Source organism: Anser anser, assembly GCF_964211835.1.
Source record: "Anser anser genome assembly, chromosome: 1".
NCBI lineage: Eukaryota > Metazoa > Chordata > Aves > Anseriformes > Anatidae > Anser > Anser anser.
Window position 1 is genome coordinate 25,193,923 of NC_139720.1, and position 15,794 is coordinate 25,209,716.

At 39.5% G+C, this 15,794-nt stretch overlaps 1 protein-coding gene across 4 annotated transcripts in view; it reads right to left on the reverse strand.

Moving 5' to 3' along the window:
- CPED1 (cadherin like and PC-esterase domain containing 1) overlaps positions 1–15,794 on the reverse strand; it is a 151,832-nt gene that overhangs the window by 115,284 nt on the left and 20,754 nt on the right. For all 4 annotated transcript variants that reach the window (XM_083830879.1, XM_083830878.1, XM_083830877.1 and 1 more), the window contains one exon: positions 1,498–1,604. In XM_083830879.1, the coding sequence (XP_083687005.1) occupies positions 1,498–1,604 (107 nt within the window). The remainder of the gene's footprint in view (positions 1–1,497; positions 1,605–15,794) is intronic.

Sequence of the window (15,794 nt, forward strand, 5' to 3'; positions counted from 1 at the left end):
AACTAAGCCATATCCAGGCTCTGCAACAAAGAACTGTGTTGCACTGTGGTATGGACATGCTGGCTGCAAAGAATGTTAGGCCAATATTTAAAGTTATCCAGAGATATGGGCCATCTGGTTTAGGTCCCTGCTGTGCTGCAGACTTCCTGATGGAACCTGGACAATTCCTTTGATCACCTCATGTCTCAGTTATCCATGTGTGAAACTTCTGGACATCGCAGAGTGCTGTAAAGATTATTATATAAGGCTCAGATACAGCAGTATGCATAGAATGAGCAAAATGCAGTTTGCAGAAGCCTGAGAGGTTTTATGATCTGAGACCTGAAATCAAAGCATCTGTGTTTCTAGCAAACTGGAGTTGCTATAATATTTTCATCTGGATATACCAAGATAGCATACTCTGTCCCAGGGAACCCCAATGTACATACTCCTATCTCAGACTTCAGTGGACATGACAGTGGCTTTTTGGATACTTATGAACTCAATACCTGCACTAAATGCTTTTTTAAAGTAGCTCCATTTCTCCCAGTCTCTCAGGTCAGAGTCTTGCTGTTATTATCTATGCTGTTTTACTTGAATCCTAAGACAAAATGCGTCTATAGTTTGGTTTCACTTTTTTTTTTTTTTTTCAAAGATCTCGGTTTAAATCACTTATATATTTTCACTAACAGGCCAGGTATTTGTTTAGACATTTGCATATCTGAGTTACCTAAATCAGACCCACGATATGGTCAAGTGAAAAAAAAAAAAAGCAATCCTGAAAATACACAGAATTATTGGCACCATTGTTCCTTTTGACTGTGAGTAAACTGATTGCTGTGCCAGAGCAAAGAACTCTTGTGAAGGCCCTGGAGGGTGACACCAGTCCAGCTTAAACATTATCAATTGTAGGTGTATTGTCACTGTTTGAAGAGGTGCCTGAATTATATTTACAAGTAGCAATTATGTTAGATAAAACTCAGGAGTGATACAAACTGTGAAGCCTAAATTTGTCCAGCTTTATCTTCTGCCTGTGTTATTATTCTAAAATATTGTATGCATTTGCTAATTGTTTCTCCTCGTTTCTAAATTTTCTTTTTCAAATGGAGTACTTATTTAAATTTCCTTTAACTTCTGTAGATGCTTTTGATACCTGTCATTCTGTTTAGGGTGGTCAAGAATGAAGTTCAAGCTAAAGAAGAGAAAAGCAAAACTTAACAAACAGTTGTAACAATTTTCATTCAATTTACATTGAAATGCTGACATCCAAAATGACATATTATGTCCAAATGAGAAACTGCTTTTGATCTCTGGATGATATATAAAGAATGAATTGTTCGTATGTGACAAGCATTTTTCAGTAGGTAGGAACTTGAAAAAAAATTTTTATAGCTGTTCAACCAAGCTCATGCAGTGTAAAATGAGTATTAGATACATTTCTTTTTGTGAGCGGTTGCTGAAAATTTGGGCTAGCCCTGTGCCCTCATTCCCACAAAGGATAACACAATAATTTCATACCTTTTGGAATAACTCTAGATGATGCAAGTCATCTCTTTGAATGCAGCTAGTACCATCATTTTTTCTGGAAGATAAGCAGATCAGAAGATCCCAAGGGCTTATGCCACCTATCAGGAATGAAAAGAAGCATACTGAGAAAGAAAATATCATGCAATTTGAACAAAAGATACTTCGAGCAGAATCCTGAGGAACAGCAAATTGTTGGAGTGCTAAGTACATGAACAGTTACAGGTGGCAAAGGGGAAAATGACATTTTCACTACCAGGCTTTGTATATATATTTAGGGATTTCACAGTTGGCACCTCCAGTTATATCTGAGACAATTACTGACAGCTACCAATGTCCAGTCCCCTGGTGTCTGATCTGAGATGAAAGAAATCACCTGTTTAGTTTCAGAAATTAAAAAGTTGAACAACATGGTGCTGCTTTAATCTGTTCTTTTTTTTCTGAACTCCCCAGTACTGCACAATATGCAATATGATCTTCTGTGTTCTTTCATTATTGGGAAGCAAATTTTACAGGAATTAAGATTGGTCATGCTATTGCAAACTGCAGGAACTGCTAGTCTGAATTCTGGCGTAGCAGCTTCCTAAATATTAGATAATAGATTACCAACATGTAGAACTGGTGCACATGAGGAAATCAAGTTGCACTGAGCAAATAGTTAGATTCTGTGTCACTGATTCTTCTTTTTTTTGGGATGAAGCTGAGCTGTGAGACCACAGGGTTCTATTTTCAGGAAACAAGCAACACTGGAACCAGAGACAACTGCCTGAAGGAAAGGCAAAACTCATTAATTTTACCAATTAAACACCGTTATAGGCTAGACACAAATAGGTCTTGGAGTCTGCCCATACTGCAGTGTGTGATGTGGTGTAGAAAAGCCAATGTAGCTTGAAACTAGCTTGGTCAGCTCCCTGAAGTGTTTTTGTTTGTTTGTTTATTTGTTTTGTATATAGCCTTTGTAATCTGAACTAGTTAGAGATGGTGGTATTTCTGAAAATATTAATGGAATCACTATATCTCTTGAGGACACCAGAAATTAAGTAAATTGTAAACCATTTCAGTGACAGGATGACCAAAGCATCCTGTAAAGCATCCACGGCAGGGTACAACATTTGGTCAAAGATCTTTACAGGACAGCTATTTCAGTAATTAGTTGATTGGTTCTTTTTCCTAAGATTACACGTATTTTATTTAATTTCTAAGATATCCACCTATAATACCTTCCTAATCGTATAAGATTAACTCTTAATTTGGTCCCACTGACAGCTCACAGAGATATTTATTTTGGCTGATTTCCCTCTCTAAAATGTATTTTTTCCTATCCTAGTCACAGTGACAAACACAAAACTGGATGAAGATTTTACTTATGGAGAGTTAACACTCAATTTACATTAAGTACAGTAATGAACTGGTGGTGCAGAATGGGCCTAGGTTTATGGAATTAGCCATCACATTTTAATGTTTATAAGCCGTGCTACAAAGCTGAAGAGATGAATTTTATGTACATTGCATCCATTACTGTAAAGAAATCTTGAATTTCACATTACAAGAACTAGTATTATGGTACAAAAATAATTAAGGTATGTGAAATTTACACACGGCAGATTCACTACATAATCCTTTGTGAAAGAAACATTCAAAAAACTGCAGGTTGATAAAGACAGCACAGATGGCAAATAAAGCATTGAAAAAACATACAAGCTAATACTTCATTCAGTGCAAAAGACTGACAGTGTAAACAACCTACTCGATGGTCTTAACAAGGTATGTAATTACCAGATAAGCAAAACATTATGCCTTTGACTAGTAAACACCTTTGAATAAATCATTATAATTACATACAAAGCACAATGTCTTGCAGTGTGCAAATTGAAAGGGTGCTGGAGGGAACTCTATTTCTCAGAAGTACTTCACTTCCTTCCTGTGTTTATTGCTATGCATCCTGGCCAGGAATGAATTTGATCCCTGACTCCAAAGGATTCACTGCACTGTGTATCATTTGCCCTTAGGACACAGCAGAGTGATCGATATGAATGCACCAAAGAAAACAAAGGAAAAAGGGCCCTCTGACCTAGCTCATTTCTGAATCAGTGCCCGGGACGTAGAGCAGATAGCTGCTAGGAACAATTTTTCAGGATGGGTTGAATGCCTGCCACTATTTGTGTTTTCTATTTAAAGTAATTAGACATCTAGCCAGTTACTTCAGTACAGAACAATCAGAACTGAAACATTCCTATTTTTAGAAAGCAGGAGACTTCCTATTAGGAAAACAATGTGCACCTAGTGCTGTCTCCCACATTCAGGCTAACAGAACACTCAGACTTTTATTTAATTGTATCAATATATTTCTAATGAATTGCACCTGAAAAAAAAAAATCGTGGAAAACAAAACTAAAAGGCATGTGTTATAAGCCTCATTTAGCTCTAGAACTGACCCTTCCATGAAAGGAGCTCAGACTTTGCCTGTGTCATTTCTCACACAGCTTAACTTTTATTAGAAAATGAACACCTGTAATCAGGAGACCGTGAGTCTGTCTTCCTTCTACAAATTTGACAATTATAATCCTATATCTAAGCAAAAAATTGCTAGCATTCTTAATATTTCAGTAATACCAAATGGGCCAAGCAAAGTATCCCAAGGTGTCATGCACTGTAGTTTATCACAGAAGATCCTTTTCATAGAAATTACAACTAAAAGAAAGCAAGATACATTGTGTGAGCTAGAACAGTCTGCAATAAAAGAGAAAGGAAGCACAGAGGTGACAGTAATAACACAAGACATCTACATGGAAAACCTCATGTTTCAATATGTTTTAGAGAAGAAGAAACATTAATTCATTTTAAATTATTCCATCTTCATTGTACACAGTGTTTTGATAATTTCCCACAGACTTCATATCACAAGTGGGCTTTGAGAGGACATTTGAAGTATTTCTACAATTTAACTGCTAATAATTTGCATGAAGGTTTTTCCACGTAAGAGGTTTTGTCTACAGTTACTGAAATCTCTAGTAAAAATTCAGTCTACTGAAATTCAGTAAACTAGTGGAGCTCAGCATGCAGTAGCAGTAGATCGGTTAAGGAATGTGATGTCCCACCTCATGGTGATGATCTTTACTGCCTTGTATTACTTTGCATTTGCAGTGGGCAAGCAGGAGAATGGTAACTTCTTAAGACAAGAAGTTACAATAGTCTGTTCATCCCTTCTCTGAGCATCTTTTTGAACCAAAATTTTTGTGTTCAGCCTGTTAATAAAGGCCTTGCCTACAAAAGGAGTGTTCATTCACAGAATTACATCTCACTATAAAGGTAAAATGATGCTAATGAGGATTTGGCTTATGCTGGCAGCATGATGTGATGCTTGGGCACCACAATATAAGAAGGACATAAAGCTATTAGAGATCATCCAAAGGAGGACAACAAAGACAGTGAAGGGCCTAGAGGACAGGACGTATGAGGAGCAGCTGAGGCCCCTTGGTTTGCTCAGCCCAGAGCAGAGCAGGCCGAGGGGAGGCCTCATGGCGGCCTGCAGCTCCCTCACGAGGGGAGCGGAGGGGCAGGCGCTGAGCTCTGCTCTCTGGGGACAGCGACAGGACCCGAGGGAACGGCATGGGGCTGGGACAGGGGAGGGTCAGGCTGGGGGTTAGGGAAAGGTTCTGCACCCAGAGGGTAGTCAGGCACTGGGACAGGCTGCCCAGGGCAGTGGTCACAGCACCAGAGCTCAAGAAGCACTTGGACAGTGCTCTCAGACAGATGGTCTGATTTTTGGGTGTTCCTGTGTGGAGCCAGGAGTTGGACTCTGTGATCCTTGGGGCTCCCCTCCAGCTCAGGTTATTCTATGATTCTGTGATTCTATTCATCCATCTTTTTCCATCTCTTTCACCCTCCTGTCCTCTAAATTACACAAATGATACTAATAAGACTTTAATTTTGCCAATATACCTCTCTAAATGAGAATCCTCTCCCAAGCAGGGTTAATATCACAAAGAAATCACATCCTCTGATGAATTCAACTGACACACGAAAAGATCTGGCTCTTCTACAGAGCCAGATCTAAACACCTGCACAGAACTGATGTAAAAGCTGCAGCATCAGTTTACATATTTACATTTGTGTAACTTTAGGTGGAGGCTGTGCCTAGAAATTGTCCAACTAAACTCAGCAACAAACCCAGCAAGACCATAACATCCTGAATTTTCAATAGAAGTGACAGCATTCTTAGAGCAACTTACTGGTTAAAATGGAAACTTAAAAGATTGAGTAGGCAAATGTAGCAGTCTTTGTAGCTCTGTCTTGCAGTTCCAGCTTAAAAAGTGTTTGTGTACCTCAGATGCACATCTCATGTATACCTGAGAACTGTATACTTGCATTGATAATCCAAGAACAAGTAGTACAGCGGTCTGTAAGACACCAACTCACTGTGACCACCTTTACTTACTTACTCATCTTAATTAGACAAAGTACATGCTATACAATTCAAAGAGCAATAAGTTTGAATTGAAAATCAACACAATGTATAAATTAAATTTTTAATCAAGATACCATTGTTTAAATTGGCTTTTACTCTGACATATTACTTGGAATAATTAAAATGGTTAATTCAAAAAAACAACTTAATAGATAACAATCTAAGGAGAAAAACAAACATGTTTTTACCAGCAGTGGGAATGCAGAGACCAATAAAAACAGTTAGCTTTTCTAAAAAAATATTCCGCAGAGAGTTTTTGTCTTCTGATGTCATAAATCTCAGTGAACAGAAATAAAATGAGGATTTAGTGGGGTTTTAAACTTAAAGCATACACATTTTACAGATCAACTTCAAGAATTTCTGGAGGTGAATGCAGATTTCTAAAATGAAGTAATCTTTTTCCTAACTTTGAAATTAAAACGTTATCCCCACAGGCTATGGCACTGGAGTAATAATTTTGCAGGAAACCTGGGAAATGCATGCTTAAAATTCCACGGAGTTTTAATCTTCTGTGTGCATGCACAGAAAAATATTCTTTGATTTAATCAAGTGAATAAGTTTCATCTCAATACCACAGATTGAAATTTCATTTTTTAGTGTTAAGGTCCCCATCCTGAATTTTGAAATGAATGAACTTTGAAAATCAAATACATTTTTCATCGTTTATGCTTGTCTTTCTGTACTTCATTTAAGCTGGGAAATGAAAAGGCCAGTCAGCTTTATTTTTATTTTAGTTTCTAGTCAATTTGCAATTTTGCACTCTCTTGCCACCATCACTATTAAAAATAACCAATTTATAAGCAGTACAGGATAATAAGATAAGAAACAGCCAAGAAACATTGGTTTGTCGAGAACACATCACATAAAACCAGTTTAATTTCTTCTGATGGAGTAACTGATTTAGTGAATAAAGAGGAAATAGTAGCAATGAAACAATTTGACTTCAATAAGTCTTTTGACAGTGTTTCCACATAACTTAAGGTGAGTGCATAGTTATTTGAAAAAATAAAATCTACAGTGTCACAGTGGATATTTTTGCAGCAGAACTTCAGAAGTCCCCACTGTACACTTAGTTATATTCAAATTTTTCATTAACAAATTGAATGATGGAATAGCAAGTGTATTTATAAATAGCAAATGACACCCGGTTTAGAGGAAGAATAAGCACTTTGGAAAACATGATCAGAATTCAAAATGATTTTGATAAATTACCTCAATTCAACCTGAGGAAATTCAAAACAAGTTCAAAGTGACATAATTCAGATGGAAAAATCAGATGGACAGATACAAATGGCCAGAGAGCACTACTGCAGAAAAGGGCCAGATTCATAAACTGTATTTGTATCAACAATATAATACCGTTGTAAAAAAGACAAATAACCTTTGAGTTGTTGGTAAAGATTTATGGGGACTGAAAGAGCTGAATTTCCTCCCTAAGAATTGTAGTTTGAATTTATTCCATGCCACGCAGAATTCTAAATAACAGAGACCTTTTCATTACAATTGTAACCTTGCAGACATCATGAGCTGCAGTCAAACCTGGTTATGAATGCTATATACAAGAAACAGGAGGCAACAAGAAATGGGAGGTGACCATTCTGCTCCAGTCGGCGTTGGTCACATCCCACCAGTAACACTGTTCCCCAGTTTTGGAAAGCATGGTTTCGGTGAAGGGTTACAAGAACCACATAGGTTTTGGAACACCTTGTACTGGTTCTGGATGGGATGGAGTTTATCTTCCTAGCAGCCAATATGGTGCAGTGATTTAGATTTGTGCCTAAAACAGTGTGAAAATATGCCAATGTTTTATCTGCTTCTGAGCAGAGCTTGCACAGTGCCAGTGCCCCCTCTGTTTCTCACTTTGACCCCCAGTGAGTAGGCTGGGAGTGGGCAGGAGGCTGGCAGGGGACACAGCTGGGAAAGCTGACCCCAGCTGACCAAAGGGATGCTCCATACCACATAACCTCCAGTTATATATATATATATACCAGTTATATATATATATACTCCAGTTTTATATATATATATACATATATATATATATATACCACATAACCTCCAGTTCCAGAGAAATGGCTGGGCATCGTTCTCCTTGTGGGAAGTGACGAGTGATTGCCTTTTGCATCACTTTTATTCCTCCCACACCATTTTTTTCCCCCTTTCACTTACTAAACTGTCTTTATCTTGTTTTTGCTTTTCTGATTGACTCCCCCATTCTGCTGCAGTGGGAGGGAAGGAGTGGCTGCTGGGTGCTCAGTTGCTGTCCGGGGTAAATCCATCACACACTTGAACCATGATGAAGATCAAAAGAATTTTTTTTTTTGGATGTTTTCTCTAAAATAAGGTGAAGGAGATAGGAGATGTCTTTCTCATAGAATAAATATTTACTTACCTGAAATCAATTGTCCTCTCTAATTCACAGTAAAGATTATATAAAGAAAAATTTCTAAGTCCAAGAAAGAAGTACTGGAATAAGTTACTTTAGGTGGCTATAGAACTTCTGCCAAGGGAAATCCTGGGATTTATACATGACATATTTTTAAAAGAATTTCCCTTCTGCTCTATTTGAAACATATTTTCAGGCAACTCTATGCTGTATGGACTTGAAAACAAGTTTTTCAGAAAGAGGTATTCTTTCAGGTTATAAAATATTAAACAATACAAACATATTTTTGGCATGTTGAAATCCTTATCTTTAAGGAAAAATACAATGATTGCAAGTTTTAGTGTCAAGTATCATGGCTCCTCATAGTCTGTAGAGGGGAAAAAAAAAAAAAAAAAACACTGCTCCTGGACGGTCAGGGAGTACAGACTGAACTGAGTTTGGTGAGGAAGCACTTACTTATGGAAGTAGCTGTTTGTGCACAAATCCAGATTTGCAATGACAGACCGAAACATCTTACAAAGCAGGCTGCAGCCCTGCAATATAATCAGTTTATAGGGAGCCAACAATTTGGTAGTCAAGAGTATAGAGTAGAAGAGCTACCAGATGTCTGAAAGACAAAATTAAAGCCTTGTTGCCTGCCTCTCTACACTAGGCTGAATTTTATGTCCCCCAGCATCTCACAGGGCAGCAGCATTAGGCAGGCTGTTTGGGGGATGTGGGAATTCCACACCTCTGAAGATCTGAGCTTGACTGAAAGCACTCCAGGGGAAAATATCCTTTGAAGCCTATTTCTGGTTATGGCAGCTCAGCCGTCTCACTTGTGTAAAGATCAGAATGCTGATTGTTGGACTGAATGCTTTCTCTTTGTTAATAATCTGGGATTTAAAAAGATTTTAGTGTCCCTGTTTTGCGTGTTGGGCTCTTCCTAAAAGAATGTCTCATCTCTAGGTTTTCAGGAATTAAAGAATTAGTTATCTGAGGTATTTACATTTTTCTTTAAATGTGGCTCTTGATAGTCATGAGCTATCACCAGTTTGAACTCACTACCACCACAATTAAGAAATGATCACTTTGATAAGTGAAGATAGCGCAGGAAAAGATGGTCATGTTTCTGATATTTTCTGAACTGGTCTGAAAGGCAGCTCTTCATCTTTCCACGTGTAAAGCTTTCACTGTTTCACACAGCATGTTCCGTGCTACTTGTTGAGACTGACTATACTCTTCCATAATGCCCAGTAACCACCTGTTTAACTAGTCAAATTAGGCTGAAATCTTTTTACGTGTTAATTACAGTGAAATATTAGAAGTGTAAAAACCAAACCAAACCAAAACAACAACAACAAAAAACACTCTATGTATGAGGCTGAGATTGTTAGACACAGTCAGTTCATTCACGAAATACTTTGTATGGGTGCTGTATAGATGCCAGGGAAAGGCTAGAGGAATCCTGAGGACAGTCATTATTCAGCCCCCTTGGGGATGATCAAGGTTTTACCTTGGCTCAGCTTTTTTTTTTTTTTTTTTTGTGCAACCAAAGCGTGAACAGACTACTGGAAATAAAAGTAAGTAAAGTACATTCAATAGTTAATTTAGTCAGCTTTGGGGCAAGGAGTACTGCAGTATGTAAAACAGGTGCATTAGATGGTTCTTAGTTTATCAGGAGAGGTAGTGTCAGGCTAAGAATAATTTTCTGCTGAGTTCTATTTCAGATTGTAACTCTTGCAACCTGTATTTTTTATCATGGAATACTCTGTGAACTCAAGCTATGAAAATATGCTATTAGAATTCTTTGCGAGCTACAGTAGAGTTCAATAGCAAACAGAAGGAAAATATGTAGTCCTGGCCCAATGGCAAACACATCAGGGCATTTCAAACACTCAAGCCTGTTATTCCACTTCTGTGCTTACACACAGTGCTTTGGATGAATATTCAGAGGACTCTGGAATGGTCTCCACATATGGGTACTTTCTGCACAGCAAGCCTCGGTGAAACCAAAAACATCTAGTTATCCAGTACAATATCCTCTATTTGTATGCAGGCTATAAAAGTTTACATCCCTAGCTGTTCCCAAATGCTGCAATTCTTACTCCATATGTATTTTTACACATCAGGTATGTCACCACAGACAAAGCAGCTAGACATGTTTCTCACTCAGACAAGAAAGCAGAGTGGGACTGAGACCTAACCTTCTCTGGGACAGAAGTGCTCAGTAAATAGCTAAAGCATGTAGCTGTGACAGATCTGCCACAGCTCAGCTAATCCACTTGTGTGGGTGCTTCCTTACGTGCTGTGAAGATGTAGAAGGAAACTCTCTGTCAGGAAGGCCAGATGGATATTAACCAGGCCGCTGAAGGTGGACTGGGATGAAGAGCCAGGAAAAAAATGGAAGGAGATGATGTGATATGGGGAGGGTGGAGGTCATGCAGTTGAGATATGTAGGGATTGGATTGGGATGAAGAAACTCATGGTGAGGGTAGCTCTGTAGTTAAGAAGTTATTGTCCATATGCTGCATCTGTTACAGGCAATAGCAAAACGATGTCCCCGTTCTGGTAGCAGGGCTTGGGGCTGTGCAGGAGAGGTGGCAGTGGGACACACTCTGACCAAGGACAAGAAATCAAAGCATCACCAGATTTTCGCATCAAGGACGTGGAAGGAAGAGTCTGCGCATCCCACCTCTGGGATAACACACATCTCTTTTAAAGTGCAATTCTTTGAAAATAAGCATGCAGATAAATTGTAACCTTAAATAAATGGCACCAGAGGAGTGCTTCTCTGCTCTTTGCTGGTGGGAAAGAGGGGGGATCCATCCCACACCAGGAGGAAGGCCTCAGCTCCGTGCTGCATGGAGGTGCAAAGAAAAGGTTCTGCACCCAGAGGTGGTCAGGCACTGGGACAGGCTCCCCAGGGCAGTGGTCACAGCACCGAGCTGCTGGAGTTCAAGAAGCAAACACTCTCAGTAACAGTGTTCTAGAAGCATTGCTCTTAGATATGTGATATGATTTCTTTTTATTTTATTTTATTTATTTTTGGGTGGTCCTTTGGGGTCCAACTTAGATATTCTATGATTCTAAGGGAGAAGGAAGAGATTCATGCCTTGAGGGAGAGAAGAACTCTGCCCTGTGCAGGGAAGGGCAGAGAACCACACAGCTCCATGCAGTGAGGATGTGGGTACTCTGCTCTCCAAGCCTCAAAGGAGAAGAAAGAAGAGTTACATTCTGATCTGTGCCAAGAAAAAATCCTCTGCCTGACACAATTCCCTTTGGATAACCCTCACTGCTACTTGATCCAAGTTACTCTGACAAATAATTCTTGGGACTGCGTCCAGGAAAGAATTTAGTATCACTGTTCTGCACACCCTAAGGCAAAGTCATGTGAAAAAGCAGCATACAGTTATCAAGTGGAAGGATGCATCATGAGCAAGTGAGTCAAATGAAAGTTGAAAAGAGTGCTTGTCACGGCTTTTGAGTACCTATCAACAGCCTGCACTGTCTTCTCATAAAACTGCATTTCCAGCTCTTCCTGGCTGTGGGGATCTTGTGTGCAAGTGTGTGCCTGGGGCTCTGGGTGCTGCAGCTGGAAGGGACCAGGGCTCAGAGCCCCGTGTGTCCGGGGTGGCAGCAGCCGAGCGAGGGCGGGTGGGTGAGTGAGCACTGGTGGGTAGGTGAGGCTGCAGGCACCGCCTGTGTCTGCACTGAGCACTGTGTGCACTGTGAGCACTGAGTGTGTCCCTGTGCACTGCTGTCTGCAGCCAGCCACGTGTGCGTGCACAGCCAGGGAGTGTAGGTGTGTCCATGTGCGTGTGCCCCATGGGAACACATGTGCAGCATCACTGCTGGATGGAGCCGGGGCATGGAGCAGCAGCAGCCTCACCTCTGCTGGTTGCCAGATTTGGGAATCTCTAACTTGGATGAGTGTGTGAGTAGATGCTACAACAAAACCGAGAGGTACTGAGGCATCTTCGACGCTAGAATATGACCAAAGCTGCTGATTCTGCTACTCTTACAAGAAAGGGTCTGGGTGTGTAGAGGTGCAGGCAACAAATGGAAGGAGCTAGCAGGATGGGAAAAAACGATTCAGTGGGCAAGTTGTGCCTGGGGTGAAGGAGTTCTGCCTGAGAAAAGAAAACTGCCAGCCTGAGTATACTTTCCATCTACCCCTTCACTTCCAACTTTTCTACTAATCTTTGCCACAGGACTGAAAACCTGAGGAACCTGAACTGAGAAGCTCTCTGAATGATCACATGAGAATTCATCGTTGACTTTAATGGGAAAAAATAGCGCTAGAGCTGAGAAGATTGCCTCTTCCCTTCCATGGACATAGAGGAGACACAGGGCAAGCAGCTAAGGAGTAGATGAGTTTGTTTGTTTTAATGCCCTATCTCATTCTAATTCAAACAAGTTAAGATTACAATTGCAATGTTAAAAGGATGGTGTTTGATCACCTCTGCAAGAAACCAAGACACACTTTAAAGTTTGAATGTCTGCCCTTGATCACTGCATTTACATCATTTGGGCATCCTATGACAGACAATACTCATTAATGTGTCGGATTCCTTAATACCCAAGAGGCAGGAAACGACCAAAATATTGCAAAAGAGGAACTAGGGAGCAGAGAATGGCTAAACTAAGCAGTGAGAGGACACAGGCTCAACCACTGGCCTGCAGTCATCTGCTGTGTTTGTTTTCTTCTCCCTGGGTGGCCATGCAATGCCCCAGGCATAGTTTAGGAGAAAAGCTCAAGCCTGTGACAGTTCCTGAAACCCAGCAGAGAGCAGGCCACCCTCAGTCAGAGAAAAAAGAGTTTAGATACATGGATGTGAGCCACATGGCATCACTTGTCCTCAGGACTAGGGATTTGACTCCTTTTATTTATGAGCTAGCCAAAGCCAGAGAAGACACAACAATGCAATAATTAAGTCATGGCTAATGTGAGGGCACTTTCCAACATAGATACTGATTTCTCTGAAGCACCCTGTGCTGCCTGTCAGCTCTACTCACCTGGCATGCCATGTGGTGGTGAAAGCAGGTGAAACGCATATCATCATGACTACCTTGCAGAGCATCCGTGGAACATGAACTCTAACAAGGGAGTTAAAATTTTCTTTCCAAACATTTTAAAGAAATATAGGGTCAGACCTCTCACTTTTGAAGGTCATCAGGAAATGCCACAGTGTTATATGAGCAGAAAACATGTACTGTAACATATAGCATGTAAGTCGGACGTGCCATGGAGCTGGGTAGAGAAGGGGAAAAATCTGCTTTCTCCTACCTCACACCTCATCCTGTCACAAACTGGGCAACCTAACTGGTCTACAGTTACATTCTATACCAGTACTTTTTTCTTTCTGTTCCTAGAACTTTCTCCAAAGATCTTCTAATTTTTTTTTCTAAAGCCATAACACTTAATTCCAAGAGCAAATGGGCTTAACATGTGCCAGACTCTGTATTTAAAGTCCTTGTCTTCAGCCCACTCTTTAAAGAAAATTATCTCAATTATTTTTTGTTGAAGACTGACTTCTAGAAAGCTCCCAGTGATAATTAGTGTTACTGACATTGTAAAAACTGGAGTTTTCTTTTTATAAGAGAAGCCAGATGGAAAAAAAAATTATATATTTAAATGCTAAAGTCCCATTTAGGCAGATAATTACTTCTTGATCTAGTCTAAAATAGCTGGGTCTTGCTCTTATTTTGTTTATCTACCTGTTCAACAAAATACTTGGATATGGTGATAGATTTTCTATTTTCCCTTGTTACCAAAAAAATAAAAATAAAAAAGTAGGAACAGTGGTTTTCTTCAAAATAAAGAAAAAAGTAGCTTTGCCTTCTTTTACCATTTTCCTCTAAGATTTCTTTTTTCCAAAACCTGATCAATTGAACTGTAGTCCTACTGTCAGATGTAAAATAACTGTGGTTATGCCATATTTATCTTGTTTTACACAATGTAGAAAAAAGCCCAGTACATTCTATGTACATACACATTTTTAGTAGTCGTTATAAATTAAAAATGAAACTCCTCTTTGTAGCTAAATATTTATTTTGGACAGCATTACTGCAAATGTCAGAAACAAAGTCATTACAACAATGAGCTTGTTATAGAAACACTTTATGCCTTGAATCATTTGTTTAAAGCTTTCCAAAATGCATACCATTCACCATTGAGCATGTTCTTCCCTCTGTCATAATCTGAACAAATTTTACTTAGTGAGGCACCACTGAGAAAACGCCTATTTTTTAATCTTGCTGCCAGTTAAGGTTGTTCATCTTCTTTTCAAATCCTATTCCTTTGCTACTTTTTAATCACAGTCCCTTCCATATTTTGTCCCTTTACTGTTAAAAATTGACATTGTTTTCTAAGGAAATGAGCCTGCCAAAAATGCTAGAAATTAATCATTATATTTTTTTCTTTCTAATCAATGAGGTGTCATTTTTCTGTATGAGGTGTTGTTTTTTTGTTGTTGTTGTTGTTGTTTTTGTTTTCCAGAAATACGAAAGCTCTTATGACCAACTGTAAACTGAGGGGTAGTTAATTCTGGTTTCTGAGTAGGTCAGAAAAGCTTCCTTTCACTTCACCATCTGTGCAAACTAGGACTACATCCAAATGGACAACCTCAGGGGCTGAGTAAAAGAATATTCAATATTCCATTGAAAAGCAACTTTGAGGGAGTATAATGACCATCAAAATGGTAGAATTATCATTCCCCTCATGAAGGAAAGGTTCCCATTTTATGAAAAATAAGCCAGTGTAGCAATATTATGGTGCATGAAATGTTCAGAAACATGTTTTAACCTGTGGGTGGCTACTGCACTTTTGATGTCTGGAACATTTTGGGGATGCAGCATTCAAAAGAACTGTCAGCTGAAAGTGGACGCAGCTGGAGAAAGTTGGAATCTGAACCTAGGAATGGAGTGGGCTGGTTGCAAATTACAGTGAAGGCACACACAGCATATAAGCTTTTTGCTTATATTTTTTTTGTTGACCCAACAAAAGCCATGGCAGCTACAGTAAAAAACAAACAAGCAAACAAACACAAAACATGTTGGTTTGGTTTCAGAGGTATATGAATGCCTCTACCTAAAATGGGAGCACAATGATAAAAGACACCGCATTTCTCACAGCTGACCCAGGCTCACAGCCAGGGAGTGCCTCAGAAAGGGTGCACAGCTTCCAGCAGCCCAAACACTGGGCAGCACTAACGCAACAGTGCCTTGGAGAGACTACTGTGACGGGACTGCTGCAGGCTTCTGGCAAGGCTTCTCCCAGCACTTATATTAGATCATCATATGACATTTGAGAATAGACACATGCATTTAAAAGCTTGTATACCTATCCCTTAACCTCGTATTTCTTTATTTTCAGTGGATTTGCACATTGTTGCTTTCCCTTGGCCGTGTTAATCTGCCTGGACACTGGTGTTTTTCAGATTCTATTAACATGAC